The sequence below is a fragment of the Sarcophilus harrisii genome, chromosome 3, assembly GCF_902635505.1.
Source record: "Sarcophilus harrisii chromosome 3, mSarHar1.11, whole genome shotgun sequence".
NCBI classification, from domain to species: domain Eukaryota; kingdom Metazoa; phylum Chordata; class Mammalia; order Dasyuromorphia; family Dasyuridae; genus Sarcophilus; species Sarcophilus harrisii.
In genome coordinates this window covers 602,457,645-602,485,388 of record NC_045428.1, presented here as the reverse complement: position 1 = coordinate 602,485,388, position 27,744 = coordinate 602,457,645, and the positions used below count along the sequence as shown (strand labels likewise).

Below are 27,744 nucleotides of genomic sequence, written 5' to 3'. Positions count from 1 at the left end.
TTTGCTTCCTTAAGCATTAATGTTTTTAATAGATAGAATTTCCAGATACAGAAATGTGTTTTTACCAATGCAGGTCTGCCCTTCTCACACAACTCTTAGATAGGTTTTGTTTTTCCTTGAGAGCTACCCTAACTTGCCTATAGTCAAACAGCCAGTAAATGACAAGAACCATTTCTTATGTAGTAATGATAAAAACGAATGTTATCTTCTAAACTTTACCCAGACTGTGCCCTTAATAATCATTGATTGATGGATGGTTTAAATTGTCTTTGACTCCCTAGGTCACTTACTGAAGTCTGAAAATGTCTAACTTTACCACCTCCGTGACTGAATTTCTCCTTATGGGGTTTTCTGACATCAGAGAGCTACAGATCTTATATTCTTTGCTTTTCTTTCTGATTTACTCAGCAGGCCTGATGGGGAATCTCCTCATTGTCATCATCACCACCATGGACAGGAGACTCCACACCCCCATGTACTTTTTCCTTAGGAATCTGTCTATTGTGGATGCCTGCTTCATATCAATAACTATTCCCCCAGCATCCATCAACTTCCTGGTGAACAACAGGGAGATTTCAATTACTGGATGTGCAACGCAGATATTTCTGATGATTGTCATGGCATATGCTGAATTTACTTTGCTCACTGTCATGGCCCGTGATCGCTATGTTGCCATCTGCCACCCACTCCACTACCCTATGATCATGAACCCTCGTGTCTGTATGCAGATGACCTTAACCTGCATGTTCACTGGCCTTTTGTATGCAGGTTTCCATACTGGTTTAACATTTCAATTGTCTTTCTGCCAATCTAATGTGATCAATCAGTTTTTCTGTGATATCCCCTCTCTTCTGAAGATCTCTTGCTCAGAAACATTCAGCAACACACTATCCTTACTTGTCTCTGCTGTGGTGGTTGGGGCTGGCTGCTTTACCTTCATCACTGCATCTTATATTAGAATATTTTCCACTGTACTCAAATTTCCAGTGAAAGAAGACCAAAGAAAAGCCTTCTCTACTTGTGTCCCTCATATCCTTGTAGTTTCTTTGTTCCTTATTTCAGGCAATTATGCATACCTACAACCACCTTCAGATTCTGGGTCCTTTAAAGATATAATCCTTTCAATATTCTATTCCATAATACCTCCCTTTCTGAATCCCATTATATATAGTCTAAGGAATAAGCAGATAAAAGAGGCTGTAAGAGTGGTAATGAGGAGAAAGGTTTTGTTAAGGAATAAACCATAATCTCAATGTTGTTGAACCTAATTCATCCATAATGAAAAAATGCTATTAAGATATATGTCTATTTGTGATGTTGTGGGATTATGAACTGTTCTTTACATCTTGGTAGGTATGCATTAATCACTGATCTAAATGGAGAAAAAGCTTCTGAAGTTGCCTTTGATATTATCAATATCAGTAGCAATATTATTTGAGGCATATTCAATAATTTCAAATAGTATAATTTCTTTAGCCTAAAGTCTTTTGCAGCATGCTTTATGCCTTACAAATAAAGAAGCTAGTCCATACATGATTCATGGAATCTTCTTTCCAAGTCAACTTCCCATAGTCATGGTCTGGCTCCTTAGAACAGGGTTGAATTCATCACTCTTTAAGGCTTCTAGGGGATACCACTGAAGGTTAGTCTGGCATCTTTCTTTTAAGAAAAGTAACATGCTAAATTAATGATTTTTAAAGTAATATAGAATAGACTCAATATCGATATGCCCTTTAAATAGCAATCCCCAACAATATGTGTGCCATGAAAATCCCAAATGGTGCCACAAAGGGTCAGACATGATTGAAATGACTGAGCAATAACACTCACTTTTTACATGAAAATACTCTTTTTTGGTGTTGGAATTTAGAATTTGTTTTAAAAAGCATGAAAAAGAGAGTTCAGGAAGGCATGGAAAGACTTGTACGATCTTATCCAACCTATATTTCACCCAAATCTACTGTGACTCTTCGACTCCAAATCTATTGCTCTTTCCACCATGCTGTGCTAATTCCCTGGCACACTAGGAAATGAACAGCATATAAACAAGAGACTGTGAGTTCTGAAAAAGCTGTTAGAATAAGGGCAAGCAAATATAGTGAAAGCAAAGAAGATAAAATGAGATGATCTTATAATTTAATATAGGAAAGAAGAGTAATGTTATTACCACATGGGCATTGTGATAAAAAGGAGCTGCAAGAATGAAAAAGTAACTTCAAGATCTCTATTTTTGGCTAATCAGCCAAATAATAATGGATAATAATAAAGGCCTAACTTTTAAAAAATATACCATTATAATTTATCATATTTTGCAATTGATATTGTGATATCTAGCAATCTGCTATTGTGGAATGGATCAAAGTCCTTTCTCTCTCTTTCACTAACAGGTCCTTTTGTTCAGATCTGATGGAGTTTATTTTGCAAGAATGATGGTTACAAATGGCATGAAATCAAATAATACATTTCTCAGTTGAATCCTTGCATAAAGGTCAACAGATCAAAAATAATCAACTGTGTTATTCTGATCTATTTGGATATAAAGCTTATTATGATAAAAATAAAATAAGTTGTTGAATCATTTATATTTTGACTCTTTGGAAGTGAGGATATTTGTTACTGTAAATATTAGAGATATAGTGTGAGTTGAGTACCTTTACAGAAATTACACTGGAGAGATAAGTTCTCTGACTTAATTAGGTAGATATTAACTTAGTTAACTCTAAGGACATATTTGTCTTCATATTAAAAATGGACAACTGAGTCCAATACAATTTAGCTGTCATTTATTAATGATACCCAGCTAATGTTTCACATTTCTAAAAAACAGTTTTTCATGCCAGGAAAAAAATATGTATTATAGAAAAAATAGATGAACAAAGTTAATTTTACCTCTAACTTGAATAAACAATATATCTGCTATAAAGGTCAATAGTTTGAATCTCTTGTATTTAACTTAAAATATGATTCAAAACTATTTTAATCCTATCATAGTCCTACAATTAATTTCCAAAATGAAATCTCTGATGTGGGGGGGGGGAAACATTTCACCAGTATCATAACATTTTCACATGAACATTATATTAATTGTGTTTCCCTCTAGTATTTTCTCTCATGGAATGGAAAAGTATGAGTTGAAGATAATGGTTTTATCACATCCCTGAGATTTATGTGATTTCTCTGTTGCACAAATTTAGAGACAGCATGGCATGTGATAAAGAACTCTAGGTTTGTCTTAGAAATTTCATTTCCAATTCCAGATCTTTTGATCATTATTTGTACTCTTATAGGCAAGCCATTTTGGTTTCCTGTCCCTTATATCCCTCATCTGTAAAAACAGAGATTGAATTAAATGATTTAGAAATTTGGTTCTTACTGTAAATCTTAGAGTTCAGTGATTTAAAGTTCAGCAAGGTTTCTTTTGTTATATAAAATTTTCCTGTATTCATCACACTGAAATCATTTTTCCCATATACACATTCTAATAAAACTGGATGTCTATGACTGAAGTCTCTCATTCATTGCATTAAGTCTCTATTCAAGATGAATTGTTTTATGTTGAGTCAGATATCCCCCAATCTAAAGATTTTCCCACATTGATTAAATTAATGAAATTTCTCTACAGTCACGATTGCACTTATATAATATCTCTCCAGTATCTCTCTAATCTCTGATAACATTTTTTTCCCTTCCTGAAGGCTTTTCTACATTTATTACAAGATCTCTTTGACATTCAGATGATGCATCTCTGCTATCCATTTTTCTGAAATTAAATACATGACTTCATGGATTTATTACTTACAAAGCTCTTACATAAAAAAATTATTATTTGTTTTATCTTTAAATATTGTTTAAAGTTTTTTCATGTCTATTACATTTACGAAGACTTTTTTTCCCATTGAAGTTCATTAATAGAACTAAGATTGACCTTAGATTTTCAAAAATGTCAAATCCATTAATATTTGTCATCAGTTTTGTCATGTATGTCAGTCACTTGTCTGAATTTTTCTCTACTTTTATCTCCTAATGGTATTATCATATTTCCATGCCTTTTCCCAGAAATCATATTTTGTGGGGCTCTTCTGTCCAACTCTCTCAAATAATTACCGGGCTATGGAGCTGAATCCTTTGATTTCATATCTATTCTCCTACTAAAAAGGGACTTTGAGAAAGATTTTTTAGAATTTATTTCCCCAGTAGCCTTCATCAAGATGAGAGAAATGATTGTCAATAATCAATAATTTGGGGAGATTCATATTTCCTCCTTTTTCTTTTATCCTCATTTAAAGACTTCAGTTTCTGAAGGTTGACTCAATCTGTCCTTTCTACAGACCTCATGCAGGTGGAGAAAGCTTTGTGTTCTGCTCAAATTTGGGTGGAGATAAGTTCTTTGAATAAATTGCCCAAGGGTCTGGGTAACTTAAAAGTAAATGACATAATCAAAGTTGAGGTTCAGATCCTCAGTTATTTTTCATTCTTAATTGTTAGCCTAAAAGAATAGATTGCCACCTTCAATCAGAGTTGATTGCCACCCTCAGGAGCACTCCTCTTCTGGTGGACTTATAACCTGTCAGTCTACCCTGTTATGGATGTCTTTGCTCTAAGAGAGAGATGGCCAAATGGCCATCCTTTTACTGAAATACTGGCATTATTAACTGAATGAATAAATTACCCAGAAATCATTTTCTCAAACTTTTTTTTTAAATGCCATAGGTCTTCTATAGTTATGTAACTCTGATCTAGAAACTTGAAATCCTAGAGACAGCAGATTCTTCTTTGTATCCCTCATTACCTCCCTATTCAAGTCTCTCTGAACACTGTCTAGATGCTCCTGCTTCTCCCAGATAACTTCCATGGTTGTATTTACAAATTAGGGACTACGTCTCAACTGAGTTTGGCCTCTTGGAAAATCCTTGGTCACATTCCTCAGGGCCACTTCCATCTTGCCCTCAGCCTGACCTTGGTCACAAGCTACCTTAGCCTTTCAGTCTAGGCTGGAACTTGAATCAGGAAGCCTGCAGGCCTTCAAGAGATCAAATGCAAAGAACATAAGATATATATATGATGTGCTTGAGTCTTCATTCCAATGTGCTCTCAATATCATAAGTGATTAGTACCTTATTTAGCCAATTAGCAAAAATTTCATGGTTGTTATTTTTGTTCAGTCATGTCCAAGTCTTCATGATCCCTTGGGGGTTTTCTTGGCAGAAAAAAAAAAAACTGGATTGGTTTGCCATTTCCTACTGCTACTCATTTTACAGATGCTAAAATGGATGCAAACAGGATTAAGTGCCTTGCCTAGGGACACACAAGAAGTAAGTGTCTCAGACTACATTTGCACTCAGGATGATGAATCTTTCTAACTCTGCCCCAGGAATTCTCATTTCCTCCCAATTCCTAAGGGATCCTCTTTTCTATACCGTCCTGGTCACAGGAGAAAATGGGATCAAACATAATGCAATAATTAATTTTTTTAGACATCATTAGATTTTTAAAATTTTTATTTAATTTTATTTTGTTTTTCCAATTTCATGTAAAGATACCATGCAACATTCATTTTTATAAGATTTTGAATTCCATATTTTATTTTCTCCATGCTTTCCCTCCCTCTCACCTATCCAAGACAGAAAGCAATCTGATACATTAAGCATGTACTATCATTTAAAACATATTTCCATATTAGTCTTGTTATGAAAGAAAAATCTGACAAAAGGGGAAACCACAAGAAAGAAAATATAAATAAATTTTAAAAAAACATGAAAATATTATTGCTTTGATCCACATTCACTCTCCATAGCTCTCTCTGGATGTGGATGGCATTGAATCACTGTATTGCTGAGAAGAGCTAAGATTATCATAGTTTGGTTTCACATGACATTGCTGTTATTGGGTATAATGTCCTCCTGGTTCTGCTCATTTCACTGAGAATACATGAGAGTTCATGAGAGTCAATCCAGGCTTTTCTGAAGTCAGCCTACTCATCATTTCTTTTAGAATAATAATATTCCATTATATTTATATGCCATAAATTATTCAATAGATTCTCCAACTGAGGAACATCTACTCAATTTCAATTTCCTTGCCACCACAAAAAGAGATGCTATATTTTTGTACATATCAGTACTTTTCCCCCTTTTTTACATTGTTTTTGGGATATAGATCCAGTAGTGACACTGCTGGATTAAAGGGAAGTTTTAGGTGTATTTCCCAATAATAGCAATAGTTTTGAAAGAGATCTGGGAGTTTTCAGGTACTAAAATCTCAGTATGTCGATATAGTGATGTAGAAGCCCTCAAATGTAATGACACCTAATGTCTACATCAAGACAGATGAAGCATCTAGGAATGGGGGTAGGGGCAATGATCATTTCACTGTCCTCTGTCTTTATCAGATCTCATCTGTAGTGTTGTGTTTAATTCTGGGTACCAATATCTAAGAGATCTGATAAGGTGATGAGTGTCCACAGGAGGGTAGCAAGGATGATATAGAGCCTTTGGTCCATGTCATCCAAAGATCACTGGAAGAAACTGGGAAAATAACTTAGAGGAGAGAAAACAGTGGGGACAGGAAAGTGATGTAGCTGTCCAGGTATTTGATGGATTTCTCATGTAGGCAAGGGATAAGGTCTCTTCCATTTGGCTCCAAAGAGAAAACAGTAATGGGTGGAAGCTACAAAGAAGCAAATTTAAGCTTGTTGTTAGAAAAATATCCAGTCTATTTAAATGGTACAAAATCTTAAGTCCTGGTTTTTCAGCTAATAGACTTTACCTCTTGGGATGCTGTTTCACAAGATCTTGATGATCATTTGTCAGCTGTATTAAAGTAAGAGGAGAACCATCCCTTAATGACACATGGTTTTTTGGGGGACAAGAAAGAAAAAAAAAACTATCTCCACACTCACTACTTTCTTTACCATTGTGACTACCAAGCCCTCCTGGAGTATTTTGTCTGAATATGACTTCTGTCTTTCATATCTCAGCATGTTAGCATTATGTTGTGGCAACTCCCAAATATAATGAATGACATCTTGACTCCATTAAAAATGATGAAACTTCCAGGAATTGGGGATGATGGGAAAGTGATCACCCTACTGTTCTCTGATCTTCTCAGACCTCATCTGGAGTGTTATGTTCTGTCTTAGGCATCAAGCCCCAAGAGAACTAAGTTGATGAGTGTCCAGAGGAGGGAAGCCAGCACAGTGAAGAGGAAAGCAACTGGGGAAACTTAACCTGGAGAAGAGAAGGCAAGATGTCTAGCTACCTTTAGATATTTGAGTGATTTATCATGTGGAGGAGAAAAAAGTTGTGTTTCATTTGTCTCCAGATGCTTAATGCAATTATTACAAACTTTCATTCCTACCAAGTACCCTTCCACATATCAAGTAGCTGTTAAGTGAGTCTTTCCCTCCTGGTTGCCATCAATCTAATGAAATTTTGAGTTCAGTGGCCCACTGGAGTCTTTACTCTTTATCAAAATGGTGAAATGCAAATATTGGCATAGACTATCATCCCTGGACCTCTAGCAGCTCAATTCTTCTGACGTCTCAGAAGACATAAGGTCACAGTCCCTCTGTTCTATCACCCAAACTCCCTCACCTACAATAGGGAAGAATAGAAATAAGAAGGTCAGAAGTAATAACGTTTCTGTATGTGAATGAGTCTATATGGGCCCTGCTTATCAGAATAATCAAGGACATACCCTCTCAGTAAACAGGTAATAGAATATTGTCCCATAAGAAATGAAGAATATGACAGATTCAGAGATATATAGCAATATGTATTTTAAATTGTACAAAATGAATAGTTGAATTAAAAGGTATTTATTAAGTACATACTATGTGTCAAAAACACTATGCTAAATACTGAAGATATAAATAAAAAAATCAAGATAGTTTCTGTACCCAAGGAACTTATATTCTAACAGGGGAAGACAACACAAATTAGGGGCATGAGGGTCAGGAAGGAGTGTTTTGATTTGAGAAAGTCAAGAATGATGAGTAAAACAATGGGAAAATTGATTGTCATACTCTTTCCAGAAGCATTTGTCACATAGGACAAATAGGAATAGAAAAAAGAATAATACAATTTGAGAGGTGGAAGAGACCTCAGTACTCATCTCATTTTAGTGAATTCAGTCATGTCAATTCAGTAAGAATTTATTAAGTGCTTATGGTGTGTCAGGCACCGTGATAAGAGCTGGGATAAAGAATAAAGAAGCTAGGTGGTACTGTAGATAGAGCACCAGCCCTGAAGTCAGGAGAATCTGAGTTCAAATCTGGCCTCAGACACTTGACACTTCCCAGCTGACACTGCCCAACTGGGCAAGTCACTTAACCCCAATTGCCTCAGGAAAAAAAAAAGAATAAAGAATGACGGTTACTGTCCCCAAAGATCTTGCCCTCTAATGGGAGACGACACGACACAAAAAGAAAGTCAAAAGTGTGTGCTGAATTATCCATTTAGGGGGCATGGTAGAGAAAGTCTGAAGTCACTTCACTCTGCTTGCCGCAATTTCCTCATGTATAAAATGATCAGGAAAAGTAAATGGCAAACCATTCCAGGATCTTTCCCAAGAAAACTCCCATTGGGAATGAAAAGTTGAACATCACTGAAAAGGCTGAATAATAACATGCATTGATATTTCTGGAAACTTAAATCTAAATCTCAGGGTATGAGTTATTTTTTTTTCTTTCCACCCAGATACAATTATCTTCTTGAAACTATTTCTGAATTTTCTGAGTCTAGTTGGACATCAGGGATAATGTCCCTGAAGGCAGTGGCAGCAGTAAAACAGGCAGCTTTCCAAGAGTGGAATTCTAGCCCAATCAGAATATCATGATTGTATTGAGACAGTATAGGAGCTCAAAGAATCTCCTACCTCTCTTGAGAAATTCCTGAATCTTTGTGTCTACAATGAGGAGATGATGTTTATGAAATTGAAACACCACAAGTCATGAGAGAAGCTAACAGCAGGAATCCCTGTTAATTTATGTGGAAAAAGAACAAGTAAGTATGCATAGAATGATTTTATTTTTATTTCTATTCCTTTCCTTGCTTTCCTTTTTAAAAACATATACTTTTTACTTTTTTTACTTTTAAAAACATATACTTTTTTCTGGTTGTAGGTCGCAAAAGCTATGATCTCATAGTAAAGGAGTTCTTGTAGTGTTGAGTCCCCTTTGCTAAAGTAGATCAGTACCTAATATGAAAATTATTGAAGCACAGAGAGGTTGAAACTCTTGCCTTGTAGTCTTACTCAATCAAGATGCGAAAAAGGCCATATTTTAACCCAGATCTTCCAGATCCAAAGTTACCTCTCTACTATGCCATGATACTACTCCTTACATATTAATATGCATTTGTATATACATATGCTTATGCAAACCTGAAGGTATATTTGTTTAGACAAGTATGTGTACATAATGTATTAGTAGATATCACTATTCTTATGACAATAATCTTTATTATTATTATTGTTTGTTTTTGAGGAGAACTAATGACATCATGATGTCAACTGATAAAGGAATTAGATTTAAGTGAGGCAGAGTTGCAGAGTCATCAATCTCACTTTCCCTATGACATTTTGGCATGATGAATAGTTCTTGGGTCTCAGAATTCAAAAGAAGTAGGTTCAGGCATAACCAGCAGTTTGACCCAGGGAAGGCATGAATTTCCCAATGTCCCAGGCAATTCGCAGACCGACTTGCAGAAAAGTGCTGATTTGCAATTCTAGATAATGTTTTCTCACCAGGATTTCATTACAGCAATAAAATCATAGGTCTGGTTTATCTCTTTATCAGCCTATCAATCTGGTTGCCAACTTTCAAAACAGTTCTTTTGCTGAACTACTCCCTTAAGTCAAACTAATTATATAGTGGTTCCATGGGTTGGTGTATAAATAAAATCAATATCAGCAATGTTAGGATACAGTGAAAGGGAGAAAGATGCTCAAAGAGTTCTATGTTGTTGAGTTAGGAAAGTCAAGTATGGAATTTATTGAAAAGATAGGCCATTAACTTGAAAGAAAAACATCTGGAACTTATTTTGAATATGCTCACATGTATACTGTTTATGCAAGTATATTTTGCATATGCTTATGTTACAATATATTGCAACACTCGTATTAATATGCACACATATCTATGTACACAGATAACATACAATAAATACATTATTGAAATGATTTCTAAGTTTTCTTAGTCTAGATGAACATCAGGTTTTATTCCCTGAATCTACACATTTATGCTTTTATATCCCAGCTTCTTAAACTATGGACCTCAACCTCCATAAAGGGTCTTATAACTGAATGTGAGAATCATGAAATTATTATTTATTATCAGTAAATGTTTAATCTCTACACTTTTTTATATAGCCATGTATCCAAGGTCATGTAAAAATTACTTGAGTGAAAAAGGGTTGTGAATGGAAAAAGGTTAGGAAACCCTGCTTCATATGCAAGACAGCTTGGTGGTATAGCACACAACTAAAGTCAGGAAGACTATTCTTAATGACTCCATTTGGGATTTTCCTGACAAAGATACTAGAGTGGTTAGCCAGTTCCTTCTCCAGCTCATGTTACAGATGTGAGGAATGTGCGGCAAATAGAGTTAATGTACTCAGGGTTACAGAGTTTGTTAAATGTCTGAGGTGGGATTTGAACCCATCAAAATGGAGTGTTAATGACTCCCAGCCCAGAGCTCAGGGGCACTACACTAGTGTTTCACATATTTAGTGTTATAAGACAAGAATGTCACACAGGGTCAACTGGAGTGCCATATGAGAGATGGAAAGAAGTTGAAACTATTAGATATAAAATACACCAAGTGGGGTGATGTTCTCCTGCAGTTCATGATACTGGAAAGGTCAAAGTAGATGTATAAACATGAGTACAAGATTTCTGAACTACAGGGAGGTAAAGGTGACCTAGGGTTGGGCATACCAAGTTGGACAATAACACGGTAAACTTCTATACTGATATTGTATTGAGAATGGACCTATGAGTGGCAGCTACACTTCCAATTAGAGTAGAAATTAAAAGAGAGAGAAAGCAACAAAGAAAATCAGATACAAACAGGCCTAGATAAAGGAAGAAAAGAGAGGGAAAGAGAGGCAGAGGGAAAGAGAATGATAGGAAGATGGAGACTGAAAAGTAAAGAAGAAAAGGGAGGAAAAATTAGAAAAAGTGTAACAGAAAGAAAGAAATATACACCAACAAACAGAGGAAGATGCAAGGAGAGAGAGAAAAAAAGCAGAGAAACAGAGACAGAGGAAGAGGTAGAAAGGGGGAATGAGGGAGAAAAGAGAGGAAGAGGAAGGAAGAGAAGGAGGATGGAAGAAAAAGAGGAAGGAAGGAAGAAGGGAATACAGAAGGATATGAATAAAGGAAGAGAGGGAGGAAGAAAAAGTGGAAGGAAGGAGGGGAATAAGGAAGGGGGAAAGGGAAGAAAGGAAGGAAAGAAAAAAAGAAAGTAAGGAAGAGAGGAAGAAGAGAATGAAAGAAGAGAAGAAAAAAAGGAAGGAAAGGAATGGAAGGATAAAAGCAAATATATACCAAGTAAATGTAAAGTATCTTCTGTTGTGGGGAGCAAGGATGGAAAACTGAAGGAAGAGAACTTTAAGAAGGGCCTCATCTAGGAGATGGCACCTGACCTGAGTTTGAGGGAAATTAGGCAATCTATGATATGTAAATTACAATGAAGGGAATTGTGCATGGTCAAATGTAATGCACTGTTCAGGAAATACAGGGCAATTTAAAAAGAATATGGAATGCCAGAAATCAGGGATATGCCAGATTGTGAAAGAATTTAAATATCTGGCAGCTTGATTTGCATTTTTCCTAGGAGTCATAGAAAACCACTAAACATTTGGGAATTGGAAAAACAAGTGACTAGATTTGGATTTTCAGGGAATCACCTTTGTGGCCATGAAGAAAATGCACTAGATAAGGAAGGTACCATGAGTCTCCTGAACTAGATGAAGAAGCTACCCTAAATCCCTTAAAACCAATAGGGAGTTTTACTGCAGTCTCCAGGTAAGAGTGAATGAGCAGTTAAGCTAGTATTGTGACCTTGGGAATAAACGAAAGCAGATGGCTATGAGAAATGTTGGAAACTAATGATAAAATTGGAAAATCCAGGATGCAAATAGGTAGATATGATGGAATAGGCACATTAGTTCTTGGAGACAGAGAGAAAGAAAAACAAACAGAAATAAAGGGAGAAAGGGAAGGGAGGGGGAGATAGAATCAATAGACATTTATTCTAGAAAATAATGTATTTAATGCATAGACCCTGGTGTAAATAACCTTTACTAAAATTATATTCTTAATAATCTTATTTCACTTAACTTAGGTTAAATGCCTTATTTTCCAAAAATTGATTACAGCAGAACATTTTTATTTCTAGTAACTTCATCTAACACACTCAATTTGTTCCAACCATTCTGAAATTTCAATTCAATCGGTCTAACCATTCTGAAAAGTAATATGGAAGTATTCTTTGACAGTCACCAAATATCTATATCCTTTTACAAAAAGACCTCATTCATAGACACATTGTTAAAGTGGTCAATGATCAAAAAAAGGTCTCATAGACACCCAAAATTTGTAGCAACACTTTTTGTTGTAGCAAAATCTATAAACAAAATCCTTATCAATTAATCAGGGAATGGCTAAACAAATTGGGGTACACAAATAGGATGGCATGTTACTCTATTATAAATTATGAATATGAACAAAACAGAATTGAGTAAAGTCATATAAGCTGAAGGAAAAGATGTTAAATAAGTAGAACTAAAGAAACAATATGTGTAATGACTAAAACAATGAAAATGGAAAGAAATTTATCCACATAGAATGCTGGAAGTTGTTACTAAACTTGACCTCAAAATGAAAAAAACTATCTCTTCCTCATCTTTCTTGCAAAGGGGAGAATCTATAGAGATAGTAGTCTTCATGTAATGCTAGGCTATTTCAATGTTGGTTTTTGTTTCTGTTTTTGTTTCATCGTTGTTGATGTTTTTTCTTACTAATTTTTAAATGTATTAAAGGAATTCTTTCCAGGAGAATAATAGTGGAGGAATACATTGGGAAATCAAGGGGATCTGAAAATAAAAAATGTTCAAGAATGATTTTAATTTAAACTTTACCAAAACCCTATAATGGTGATAATTTGAGTCCTGCAAACTTCTTATGCATAAAAAGAGATTTCTACCAAGATATATGTCATCTTGGCATCTTGTATGAAGAATGTGTTTACTGGAAAATTTTCATGTGAATAAAAATTTAAGCAAACATAATAGCTATAATTTATATAATATCTACTATGTGGTGGTCAAATATGATTTAATTTGATCCTTTTAAAAATCATAGAAAATAGTTGGTATTATTGCTCCCATTTCATAGTCAGGACAACTGAAGCTAACAGTGATTATGTGACTTGTTCAAGATCCTATATCTGAAAAGTGTTTGAGACTGGATTTAAACTCAGGACGTCCTAACTCCAGGCCCAATTCTCTATTCACCATGTCAGCTAGATACCTGGAGTCCATTAATATTTACTTTCACTGGCTCATCATGATATGAAGGTGATCATGAATACTCAAATACTCTATTATCAGGTATAACCCAGAATGATTTTAAGAATGGGATCAGGAAAGGACTACATATCTGCTGAGTGAAAACAACTGTATTGCATAGAAAAGGCTTTCATTTGGTCAGCTACACAACAGTAAGATCTCAAAAGATGAAGATGATTGATGTTTTCCTATCAAAGATGGATTTTTATCTGGGTCATTAGAGGATCATCCACACCAGAGAGTGAAGTCTCAGGTCCTTAATGTATTGAAGAAAAGGCAATGTCTAATAATCTTTTGCCTCCCTAAAGACCCAATACATTATTCAAAAAGTCTTATGTACCAAGAATAATACAAATTATAAAGTCTTCATTTTTTTAAATATATTTCTCCTTTGCTTTCTAGGTCACTAGATAAAAGGTTCAGGAAATGTCTAACTTGACTTTTGTGAGTGAATTTATCCTCATGGTGTTTTCTGATATTCGAGAACTGCAGATCGTATATTCTTTGCTTTTCCTACTGATTGTCTTGGCTACCATCTTGGGGAATCTGCTGATTGTTATTGTTACTACTGTTGACAGACATCTTCATACTTCCATGTACTTTTTCCTTAGGAATCTGTCCCTTGTGGATGCTTGCTACATAACTGTTACTCTTCCTGAAGCATCTACTAACTCCCTGTTGAATAGCAGGACTATCTCAAAGAGTGAGTGTGTGGCCCAGATCTTCCTTATGGTTTTCTTTGTATATGTGGAGCTGACCTGCCTTGCCATCATGGCCCATGATCGCTATGTTGCCATATGCCACCCACTCCACTACACAGTGATCATGAATCCCCGAGTCTGCATGCAGATGACCTTGACCAGCTTGCTCACTGGCCTCCTGTATGCAGGGTTCCATACTGCTTACACATTTCGACTGCCTTTCTGTCGATCTAATGTGATCCAACAGTTCTTCTGTGACATCCCCTCTTTACTCAAACTCTCTTGTTCTGAGACCTTCAGTAATGAAATACTTATAATTGTCACTGGAATGGGGGTTAGGGGTGGCTGCTTTGCCTTCATCATTGCTTCTTATGTTCGCATATTTTCCACCGTGCTGAAGTTTCCAGTGAAAGAAGACCAAAGAAAAGCCTTTTCCACCTGCATCACCCATATCATTGTTGTACTAGTGTTTCTGATTTCAAGCTTTTATGTGTACCTTAGGCCATCTTCAATTTCTGCATCCATTGAAGATCTGGTTCTTTCTGTGTTTTATTCTGTAATACCATCCTTTGTGAATCCCATCATATACAGTCTAAGGAATAAACAGATAAAGGAGGCTGTGCAAAGAGTAGTAAACAGAAATATTTTTTCCTAGAAGCCAACAAAAACTATTTCCCTCCCTAAGCTTTTCAGTCTCCTTACATTTTAAATAAACACTTATATTTATTACACTTTTCACTTTATATATTCTATGATTCAATGGCAGTGCCTATTTTGCTGTTCCTCCTAAGCAACAATCCATCCCTTGATTATGGGCATTTTTTTATTGATTATCCCCCATTCCTGGAATACCCCTTCTTCTCATTTATGCCTTATGGCTTCCTTAGCTTCCTCCAAGTGGAAGTACAAATCCCATTTTCTACAGGAAGTCTTTCCTTTTCACCTCCCTCATTACTATTGACTTTTGTTTGTTTTGTTAACTTGTCAATATCTTATTTGTAATTAGTCATTAACATGCTCTCTCATTATCAGAATGTAACCCATTAGAATGTGAAGGCAGGGATAATAATTTTGCTTATTCTTCCACTAAACCCTCTGAAATCTCCTCTTCCCAAGCAATTTGGAGGTATGCCCAAAGGGCTATAAAACTGAGCATCATCCTTTGATCCAGTAGTCTCTGTGCTGGGTGTGTATCCCAAAAAGATAATAAAAAGGGAAAAGGACTCATATGTGCAAAAATGTTTGTAGCAACTTTTTGTAGTTGGAAGAAACTGGAAATTGCGGGGATGATCATCAATTGGTGAATGGCTGAATAAATTATGGTGTATGAAGGTAATGGAGTATTGGTTTATAAGAAATGATAAGCAGGCTGATTTCAGAAAAAAAAATACCTGCATAAACTGGTGTTGAGTGAAGTGAGCAAAACCAGAAGAACATTTACACAGTAACAAGATTATATATTTAACCCATATTTGATGTCTTGGGGATGGAGGAGATAACAGAGGGAGGGAGGAAAATTTAGAACACAAAGTTTTAGAAAAAAATGAATGTTGAAAAACATCTTTATATGTATTGGGAAAAATAAAATGCTATTAAAAAATAAACTGTGGATCACAACCACCAACACCCTCCCCCCCCAAAAAAAAATAAAGACAAGGCTAAACAGAAAAAATTTAAATGAGGCATATTAAGGACCAGAATAAAAGTAGCAAGAGTTAGCAAGCATAGGAAAGAAGGGATGTACACAAACACTACAACAAGGATCAGGAGTAGAATTTATTAGTAAAAAATAGAGCTAATAATGATTGATCTTAGAAAAAGTATCTTAAAGATTCAATCAAGAGAGAAATCTACTTTATATGGCAGCCATATTAATATTGTTTTAGATGTAAGTTTATATATGAGTAAATTCACTTATATATGTGGGTATGTGGGTATGTCTGAATATATGTTTATATGTATGCAAGTAGTTCTATGTATGTGTATATGTATAAATATATGTGTATGTGTGTGTGTACATGTGTAGGCGCACATTTATACATGTATATATAAATATATCTATGCTTAACTATAGACTGCTTGGGGGAAGTGGGGAGGCTGAAAGGGAGAAAAATAAAACTAAAAAATGTGACAAAGAACAACCTATAATGAAACAAAGAAAAAATGGGCCCTCATGAATATAATTTCTTCTACTATTATATATGCTTTCTTGAAATGAAAATTGTTATATATTTTGAATCCTCCCAATATTCTACTGGACACATGACAAACTTCTGTTTTGTTTTTTATTTTCCTTTTCTATCTTTCTTTATTCATTCTATTTTTTTCTTATTTTATTTTGTTCAATAAATAAATTTTTAAAAATGATTGTTGCTGTTGTAACAGTCATGTCCAACGCTTTTTTTCTGAGGCAATTGGGGTTCAGTGACTTGCCCAGAGTCAGACAGCTAAGCAGTATTAAATGTCTGTGATCAGATTTGAACTCAGGTCCTTCTGACTTCAGTGCTCTATCCACTATACCACCTAGCTGCCCCAAATGTCCAACTCTTTGTGACCCCAGTTAGGATTTTCTTGGTAAAGACATAGTGATCCTTCATTTCCTTTTCCAGATCATTTTATAGATGAGGAAACTGAGATAGGCAGTCATTAAAGGTCTTGCCCAGGGTCACAGAACTGGTAAGTATCTGTGGTATTTGAACATAACTTGGAATAAAACATGTACAAAGACTATAACAAGCTAAATGGAAACAATATAATAGAACAAACAATATAATAGAACACTGTGTACAGTAGCCAAACTTGTCTCCAAAGAAGAATAATAAAATACATCTCCTCTTCTTTAAATAGATGGCAGGTTGGAGCTAGAAAATAATAGACTATATAAATATATAGAAAATATAGACTATAACACAATATAAGTATCTATATGTTTTGTGTGTGTGTGTGTGTATGTGTGTGTGTGTGTTTAGAAAGAGAGATACCTAGATTTACACATGTGTGTATACTGATTGATATATTGTTTAGCTTTTTTGCATTAGTTTTCCCCTTTCACCATTCAGCCTTGAACTCCATGATAATAAGCTTCTTTACTTTGAGAATTTTGCACCCTATTACTGCTAGATCTCTTAAAGACAATCCACTTTTCCCCACAAACTCCATTTCTACTTTTGTCTCAAATGAAAAAAAAAATGATGGTTAGATACTGGCTTGAAATAAATAGAAAATACTGAAATAACTGGATTCCCAAATGGGGAAAGATAAGACATCTAAAAACTCAAAAGAATTTATTTTCCTAGAGTTTGATAATTCAGACTAAGACTTTAAAGATGAAATAAGAGGATAAAAACTGCATATATATTTCCACAAAAATAAGAAACAGTTTATAAGAAAAAAACCAAGAAATGATTCAGTAATATAATACAACCCCTAAATTGTTGCTGATGATGCTAGAATTTATAAAGTACTAACTACATACTACTTGTTTTACAAATATTATCACAGTTGATCATCACAACAATTTTGTGAGGTAAGTGCTATTATTACACTGATTTTATAGTTGAGGAAACTGAGGCAAAGAGATTAAGTGACTTGCACAAAATCAAGTAGATTATAGGTTTCTTAGGCTAAATTTGAGTGCTCTAGATTCAGTGGTCTATTTTTCACATAGCTGGAAATAAGAGTATTAGAGCAAAGAGACTACATAAGAGAGAAAGCAAGGTGACACAGAATTTTTAGACTATAGTAACCCTTATGGAACTATTTCCCCAACTTACAATTACACTAGAAACTTAGATTCCCAGACAGGCAAGTATCTCCTACTTTTCTTAGGCCTCTAGAGATCATCCTATATGCTAATTAATACAATTAATTAATATAATTGCTTGTGAATCCTTGCTGCTGTGCTTCCCATTGTCAGCCAGTATCCTCAATTAGATTTCAAAGTAGTATATTTATGGATATAACAATCATTATGGCCAGATGTAATTTTTTTACAATTTATTTAATATTTTATTCTTTTTCAATTAAATGTAAAAACAATTTTAACATTCTTTTCAAAATTTGAGTTCCAAATTCTTTTCATCTCTCCTCTCTCCCCATCATTGAGAAGGCAAGCAATTTAACATAGGTTGTACATATGGAAATAAGCAAAATACATTTTCATGTAAGTCATTCTGTGAAAGAAAACATAGACCATCCCCAAGAAAAATTAAGAAAACAAAGAAAAAGTATTTTTGATCTTCATTCAGACTCTACTAGTTCTCTGAAGATGGACAGAACCTGTTATCCTAAGTTCTAAGAAATGTCTTAGCTCATTGTATTGCTGTGAATAGCTAAGTTATTCATAATAAAATATCATACTGCTGTTACTGTGTACAATGATTTTCTGGTTCTGCTCATTTCACTTTCCATCAGTTCATGTTAGTCTTTTTAAATTTCTAAAAGCCTATTCATTATTTCTTAATTTAGTATTTTATTTTTCCCTAGTTGTGTGTAAAAACAATTTTAACATTCATTTAAAAAACTTTGCGTAGCAGATTCTTTTCCCTCTTGCCTCTCCACCCCATCTCTATTGAGAATGCAAGCAATTTGATATACATTATATGTGTGTTGTTATGCAAAGTATTTCCATAATAATCGTGTTAGAAAAGAAAATATAGACCAAAAAAAAAAACTCAAGAAAAATAAAGAAGTATGCCCCAATCTGCATTCAGATACCATCAGTTATTTCTCTGGGTATGAATAGAATTTTTTTTTATCATGTTGCTCATCATTACTTAAATACTAATAGTATTCCACCATAACCATATACGACAACTTATTTAGCCAGCTCCCAATTGATGGACATCCCCTCAATTTTTCTATTGCTACCACCAAAAGACCTGCTATAAATATTTTTGTACACCTAAGCCATTTTATTTTCTGTTTTTTTTTTTAATATCTTAGGGATACAGACCTAGTAATCATCTTGCTTAGGCAAAATAAGTATGTTTATATAAACTTTTGGACTTTAAAGTTATAAGGGTCAATGTGATAATTTGATACTGTAAATCACTTTGTGAACCTTATCACACTAAATAAAAGCCAATTATTATTATTATTATTAATTATTATCAGCCAAATTCATAAGACCTCTGATCTCTTAATAATTTCATGTCCTACTGCAATAGCTGCTTGATCTCAAGCAATTTTTATTGAACAATACAGTGATGTTCTGGAAAATGCTTAACAATAGCCAACCAGAAAAATGTATATACCTATACTTTTAATAATAACCTGCATTGCCAATGTTTTCTTAAGTTTAAGCAATGTGAGATGTGCAAATTTAGAGACATCTCCTGGCTAATTGGTCATATGAACCATTTGTACTCATCCTGTGGTAGAGTCTTTCAAGTTTATATGGTATGAGCAAATATAGATGGATTCACTGGTCATTGATCCCCTCATCATTTATAGATCTGATAATTATGACTGTTAATGTGAATGGGGTGAACTCTCCCATAAAATGAAAGCAAATAGTGGGGGGATTAAAAACAAGAATCCTACAATGTGTTGTTTACAAGAAACACATTTGACACAGAGATGAAAGAAAAAACCAAATCACCAGCACCAAAAACAAAAGAGGTGAACTCACCACCAATGAAAAAGAAATTAAAGCAATATTTTGCCCAACTCTTTGGAAGCAAGTCTGACAATCTAATTGAAAGGGATATTTACAAAATTATAAATTGCCCAGGTTTATAGAACAGGAAAAAAATATTTAAATATAACCATTGTAGAAAAAACAAATTGAACAAGTAATTAATGAATTGCCTAAGAAAAAATCTCCAGGGCCAGATGGATTCACAAATGAGTTCTACCAAATATTTAAAGAACAATTAATTTCAATACTATGTGAACTATTTTAAAACATAAGTAAAAAAGGAATACTTTCCAAATTCCTTCTCCGACACAAATATGGCACTGATATCAAAAACAGCAAGGGCAAAAACAGAGAAAATAAATTACAGACCAATCTCTATATCCAAAAATTTTAAATAAAATATTAGCAAAGAGATTACAGCAGTTTATCAGCAGCATAATACACTATGAACAAGTAGAATTTATATCAGGATTGCAGGGCTGGTTCAGTATCAGGAAAACTATTACCATAATTATTCATATCAACAACAAAACCAATAGAAATCATTTGATAATCTCAATAGATACAGAAAAGCTTTTGAAAAAATACAGCACCTATTCCTATTAAAAACACTAGAGGGCATAGGGTTAAAGGCAGCTTTCCTTAAAAATAACAAGCACTATCTAAAACCTACAGCAAACATTATTTCTATTGGAGAGAAGATGGATGCATTCCCAATAAGATCAGGGGTGAAATCAGGATGCCCATTTTCACCATTATTATTCAACATTGTACTAGAAATGTTGGCTTTAGCAGTAAGAAAAGAAAAAGAAATTAAAGGAATTCGACTAGGCAATGAGGAAATAGGCAGATGATATGATGATATACTTACAGAATCCTAGAAAATCATCGAAAAACCTACTTGAAATCATAAAGAAATGTGTATTAAAAATAAATAAACTTACTACAATGAAAAAGAAGATAAACCTAAGAGTAAGTACAAAATAAGAGATTGTTGAGGTTAGGTGACCTTTAAATTGTTATGATCAGATATAAAATTCATTTAACCCTGATATATTGTGTGTGTGTGTGTGTGTGTGTGTGTGTGTGTATGTGTGTGTTTCTAGGGGGGCAGGGTAGGGGGAGGCTTCAGACTGTCCCTTTTCTAAACTGTTTAATAAAATGTGTGCTGTTCAGTCAATACCTAAATAACAGACATCATAAAGATGTGGATTGGTTTCATCAAGAACTTTCCATATAATACTTCCTGGAGAACAGATAATAAAAAATATTGGAAATTTGAAGGATCACACCTTTGGAATGTCTACTCTGTCAGATTCATTCACTACTTCAATTATTCAATCAGACTTTATAATAGGGCTGAGCCCAATGGATATAGGGCATATCAAAAAATATTGGGCTATAAAAACAAAAGTCAAGAATAAAACTAATTTTAAATACTAGCTTTTTATTTTCAAAATACAGGCAAAGATAGTTTTCAACATTCACCCCTGCAAAACCCTGCATCCCAAATCTTCTCCCCCTTCCCTCTCTCCTCCTCTAGAGAGCAAGCAATCCAATTAAATATGTTCAATTCCTCTATGCATATTTTCATATCTATCATGCTGCACCAGAAAAAAAAAACAGATTAAAAAAGGAAAAAATGAGAAAGAAAACAAAAAGCAAGCAATAAACAACAAGAAGGTGAAAATATTATGTCATAATCCACATTCAGTTCCCATCATCTTTTCTGGATGCAGATGGCTCTCTCCATCACAAATCTGCTGAAATTGGCCTGGATTACCTCATTGTTGAAAAGAAAAGCAAGTCCATCATAGTTGATCATAACATAATCTTTTTTAAAAACAGCTTTTTATTTTCAGAATACATGAAAAGATAGTTTTCAACATTCACCCTTGCAAAACCTTATGTTTCAAATTTTTCTCCCCTCCCTTCCTCTCACCCTCTTCCTGGATCCTTGGCCTTTCCAAATACTTGTCTTCACTTCAAGGCCTAATTCAGGTCCCCCTTCTCTTTCCCACATCTCCCCAGCTGCTACTTTATGCCATTGCCCTTCCCTAATAATCTTGTATTTACTTTTCTGGGTAAATATCATATACCTTTACTGAATTTAAATTCTCTCTGTGTATGTCTGTCTGTCTGTCTGTCTGCCTCTCTCTCTCTTCCTGTCCTCTCCTCTCCTCTCTCCTCTCCTCTCTCTCTCTTTCTCTCCTCTCCTCTCCTCTTCTCTCCTGTTCTCTCCTCTGCAGTGCCTGGCACAATGACTTATTCATAATAGGCAATTAAGAAATAGCTCTTTCATTAAAAAAGTTTAAATCAAGTTTCTTTATTTTCTAGCTCCTAAATGGGATTTCTGCCAGTTAGGTTTGCTTCATTTCTAAGAACTTCCTCCCTAGAATTGATGGGTCACAGTCTAGGGTCTACTCTAAACTGCATACCTAGCTTAGAAATGTGGAGCAATAAAGACCTCCTCTCTATTATTTCTTATTTCCCCTGTAGAATCCCATCCTGACTTTTTAATTTGTCTTTTTGTAAAAACTCTTATTGGTCTCCTTCCCAAATTATGATCTTCCTTCTCTTTTTTTTCCAACTTACAATCTTATAGGCCATTAGCTTGTTAATTACACCCCAAACTTTAAGTGTAAAAAGCTTTCCCAAGTTTTTTTTCCAATTACTAGGATCTAATAGTCTCTCATTTTTTGGTGTAATGAAGTCTTGTGACTACAAGAAAATTTCCTTGAATTCTTTCAATCTAACAATGGACTGTGACTTCCAAACATTTCAGAATTTTATGTCACAAATTATCTCTTTTATATTTTTGTATTAAATTTAGGTCTATCTCCTATACATAAACAGACTAAATGCTCTGTGGGGGCACGTTGTTGTTGTCTATTCAGTTTTCAATTATGTATGACTCTTTGTGATCCTTTGAGTTTCTTGGCAGAGATTCTGGAATGGTTTTCTGTTTCTTCCAACTCATTTACAGAGGACAAAACTGAAGCAAAAAATGTTAATTGACTTGCCCAGCATTACACAGTTCATAAGTGTCTGAGACTATATTTGAACTAATGGAGATGAGTCTTCTTGACTCCAGGCCCAGCATCTAGGTAATGACAAGAATCATCTCTAATTTATTTTTGCCTTTACTCCAGGGCATATCACAACATTCACCACACAACAGATGCTTAATAAATGTCACATTTAAAATTTTAGATAGTTCTAGAAAAAAGATAGTCCTGGATAGATATTGCCATTATATTGGAATTTATTGTCCTTTAAATGTTTGGTAGAATTTACATGTAAATCCATCTGACCCTGAAGATTTTTTCTTATGAAGTTGATTAATAGCTTGTTCAATTTATCTAAAATGCTTTTATTTAAGTAATCTGTTTCCTCCTCTGTTAATCTGGACAATAAATATTTTTTGTAAATATCCACTTCACTTAGATTATCATATTTATTGGCAAATTGACAAAATAGTTTCTATTTGTGCTCCAATTTCCTCTTCATTGATGGAAAGTTTATTCTTTTCTTTTTTGATATGAACAATTTGATTTTCTTTCTTCCTTTTTTTCTGATAAAATTAACTAAAGTTTTGTCTATTTTTGTTGATTTTTTCATAAAAAACTCTTAGTTTTGTTTTAGTTTATTATTTTACTTTAATTTTTTTAATCTCCCCTTTTATTTTCAGAATTTCTAATTTGGTATTTACTTGCGGAGGGGGTTATTTGTTCTTTTTCCAGCTTTTTTACTTGCATCCTCAATTCATTGATCTTCTCTTTCTCTATTTTATGCAAGTAAAAAATCTAGAGATATAAAACTTTCCCTAAGAACTGCTTTGGCTGCATTCCATAAATTTTAGTATGTTGTCTCATTATTGTCATTCTCTTGGATGAAGTTATCAATTGTGTCTATGATTTGTTCCTTCTGCACTCATTCTTTAAGATCAGAATTTTAAGTTTTGGTCTATTTTTCCATGGCTCAAATGATACATAAATTTAGAAAAAGGCATTGGTAAAGTCAGATTAACCCATAATCTGGACTAGATAATTTTCATCTTCATTGGGAATAAAAGTAATAATCTATTCATCAAATTGTAGATGTTTCTAATATAAAAAAGGCAGGATAAAGGGTCATTACACTTCATGGATCTTTCCTAATACCTGCCATTCATAGTACTTCCCTTAGATAATAATTTACTTCACCTGAATATTAAACAGGACCTGTAAGGCAGCTGTAACCAGTTAGAGTGATTAGGGCACTAGCCGTAGAATGAGGAATTCCTATGTATAAATAAGGCCTCAGACACTTGCTAGATATGTGATCCTGAGCAAGTCACTTTATTGTTGTCTGTCTCAGTCTTCTCAGTCATAAAATTGGCATAATAATAATAATAACTCCTAAATCCCTGAGTTGTTGTGAGAGAAAAATTAAGATTATATTTTTAAGGACATCTAGTGGTACAGTGGATAGAGCACTAGCTCTGACGTCAGGAGGATCTGAGTTCAAATCTGGTATGAGACTCTTAACACTTCCTATCTGTGTGACCTCGGCAAGTCATTTAACCCCAATTGCCTCAGCAAAAAAACAAACAAAAAAGATTATATTTTAAAAATTGTTTAAGGTGTTAAAGAGTAATAATTGCTGTTGTGGTTATTGCTTAAAAATTTATAAGATATTTATGGTCATGGGATCAAAAATGTGAAGAGTGGATTGTTGCTGTTTTATGTTGGTATAGTTTTTTGGGGGAAGGTCTTCTGGAGAACAATCAAACACTACTTTAATCATTTGCTACTGTGTATTGTATGCCTAATATAGTCCACTGATTTACCATTGAGTTTCATAGCCAATACCAGATTGTTTTAAAGATCGCCACTTTGCAATGTTTTAAAATCTGGAACTCCTGGGACACACTGATTTGCATTTTTCATTGATTCCATTCATATTTTAACTGGTCATTCTTCTAGGGAACTTTGTTATTGTTACCATTTTTTTAGTTGTTCTGTAAAATAATTATATTGTAGTTTCATTGATACAGCAATGAATAAGTAAATTAACTTGGGTAGAATTGTCATTTTTATTATTCTGTCTTGGCGTACACCACATTAAGAATATTTCTCCATTAGTTAGACTTCTTTATTTGTGTGAAAAGCATTTTGTAATTTTGTTCATATATCCATTTCAGGGTAGGTCTTGGCCAGAGAAATCCCAAGAGTTTTGTATTGTCTGAAGTTCTTTTACATGGAAACCCTCCTTTGATCTCTTCCTTCTGGGTTTCGTTGGTAATATACAGAAATTTTGATGATTTATGTAGTTTTATTTTACATCTTGGAACTTTGCTGTTAATTGTTAATTGTTTTAACTGGTCTTTTAAATGATTCTCTAGAATTCTCTAAGTATATCATCATATCATCTGTAAGGAGCGATTTCTGTTTCTTCATTTTCTATCTTTCTCCCTTTGATTTTTTTTCTTGTTTCCTTGGTATAATTGGCATTTCTAATACAATATTAAATAATACTTGTAATAATGAATTTCCATATTTTACTCCTGCTTTCATTGGAAAGGAGTCTTTTGTCCCCATAACAGATAATGCTTGCTCTTGGTTTTATATAGTTATTATTTATCATTTTAAGAAAAGTTCCATATGTGCCTAGTGTTTTTATTAGAAATGAGTGTTGTATTTGATAAGATTTTTTCTGAATTTATTGATATAGTCACATAATTTTTGTTATTACTTGAATCTTGCCCTCATCAGAATTGATTCAAAGACTGAATAATATATAAAATCTATTGGATGTAGAACTCTGTCTTATCCCACAGAAAAGTAGGAGGGAAAAGGAATACGAGAAGTGGGGATGTGCTCATAGAAGGGAGGGAAGATTGGGGACAAAACACTTTTGGGGAAGGACAGGATAAAAGGAGAGAAAGAAAATAATATAAATGGGGGAAATACGATGAAGGTAAATGAAGTTAGCAATCATAATTGTGAATATAATTTTTGAATTCAGTTTCTCTGATAAAAGCCTCATCTTGTAAATACACAAAGCAATGAGTCAAACTTATGGAAATGAGAGCCATTCTCCAATTGATAAATGATCCAAAAATAGAAAGTTTCCAGAGGAAGAAATCAAAGCTACTTATGGCATATTAAAAAGTGTTCAGAATCACTGACTTTCCAAAATGTGAGACCATGCCTCCAAAAGAATACCTTCCAGACCCATCCAACTTTTTCATTCCTGTTTATGTGTTGCCTTCTCCTACTGGAAAGCAAGCTTCATGACAGCAGATAGTATGTTTTTGTATTCTCAGTGCTTAGCCCAGTACCTTGTATATAGTAAATATTTAATGAATGTTTGCTACCTTGCTAGAGTTCAACTAGAAAATGCAACATATATCTTGAAGAATAAATAGCTGAATGGTATTGCTAAGCATTTTTCCAAATATTATCTCATTTGCTTCTCACTATAACAACTTGGAATATGAGATTAAAAAAGAAAAAGACCTTTGTAATGAAGATATTTACTATAAACAAAGAAGATCCTGACTCATCAGCTTTGCCAGAGCTACCTTCATATCCTTGTTCCTCAAACTGTAGATGACAGGGTTTAGGGTGGGGGGGACTACAACATAGAACACAGACACCAACAGGTCAAGCACAGAAGGGGTGTCAGAGGCAGGTTTTATGTAAGCAACAAAAGCAGTTGCAAAAAATACAGTGGTCACAATGAGGTGGGGCAGGCAGGTGAAGAATGCTTTGGATCTGCCCTCTGTGGATGGCATCCTTAGAACAGTGGAGAAGATGTAAACGTAAGAGACAACAATATAGAAAAAACAGCCAAGTCCCAAAATTGTAGTTATTAGTGTGGTTCCAATTTCAGCAAAATTTGGCTGTGAACAGGAGAGTTTGAGCAAATGAGGGATCTCACAGAAAAACTGGCCAAGCCCAGTGGCTTTACAGAAGGGTGCAGAGAAAGTGCCAATTGTGTGCATCATGCCTGAGAGACTCCCACTGACCCAAGAAGCAGCTGCCATCTGCATACAAGCTCCTCTGTTCATGAGAATCTCATAGTGCAGAGGGCAGCAAATGGCTGCATATCGATCATAGGACATCACTGTCAGCAGAGCCAGCTCAGCACACGCAAACAATACAATACAATAAATCTGGGTAGCACATTCAGGAATAGAGATGGAATTGCTGTGAGTCAGAGAGATAAGGATGGATTTGGGCACTGTGACAGAGATGTAGCAGAGGTCTAGGAAAGACAAATGTCTCAGGAAGAAGTACATGGGAGTGTGAAGGTGGTGGTCCATGGTAGTGACAAGTATAATGAGAAGATTCCCCATTAGGGCTGTCATATAAATCAAAAAGAAAAGCACAGCGTGTAAGATCTGCAGCTCCCAGATATCAGAGAAGCTCATAAGAAGGAAGTCCTTGATGATCATGTGATTGGCCATAATTATCCTCCTAGGATACAGAAGAAAAAATGGCAGGGGATTAGGAAAACATTGAAGCTTGGCTCTGTGAGCTATGGAAATCATAGGCTTTCTTTTGAAATTTATAATACTGATCCTAGATCATTTTTCATGACTTTTTCCATTCTTTTGAGCTTCTGCTTGGATGCAGGAGTTAATCATCCTCTGAATCAACCCTTAGTTGAAGATGTATACTGCTCACCAACAGGCAGAGTTTGAATGACTGTGTCTCATTCCTCCAATCACAGATGGGCTGCTCTTTGCAAAAAAGAGTGGTGCAGAACATGAGGAAACCCTGCAAATAATATTTAAAAATATCTTGGAAATCAAATTTTTGACTGAAAAAAAAAAACGGAG

General features: G+C 34.5%; 3 protein-coding genes across 3 annotated transcripts; 2 read left to right on the top strand and 1 right to left on the bottom strand.

The window, feature by feature from the left end:
* Positions 1-299: 299 nt before the first annotated feature.
* On the top strand, positions 300-1,247 carry LOC100927853 (olfactory receptor 14C36-like). Its single transcript, XM_003765287.2, has one exon. It carries the CDS (start codon positions 303-305, stop codon positions 1,245-1,247), a length of 945 nt encoding a protein of 314 aa, XP_003765335.1. The 5' UTR covers positions 300-302.
* A 12,750-nt stretch (positions 1,248-13,997) lies between these two features.
* Positions 13,998-14,927, top strand: LOC100928117 (olfactory receptor 14C36-like). The gene has a single exon (XM_003765288.1). It carries the CDS (start codon positions 13,998-14,000, stop codon positions 14,925-14,927), a length of 930 nt encoding a protein of 309 aa, XP_003765336.1.
* Positions 14,928-26,436: 11,509 nt separating this feature from the next.
* Positions 26,437-27,509, bottom strand: LOC100928372 (olfactory receptor 14A16-like). The gene has a single exon (XM_003765289.4). The coding sequence runs from the start codon at positions 27,451-27,453 to the stop codon at positions 26,437-26,439; it is 1,017 nt and encodes a 338-aa protein (XP_003765337.2). The 5' UTR covers positions 27,454-27,509.
* Positions 27,510-27,744: the final 235 nt, after the last annotated feature.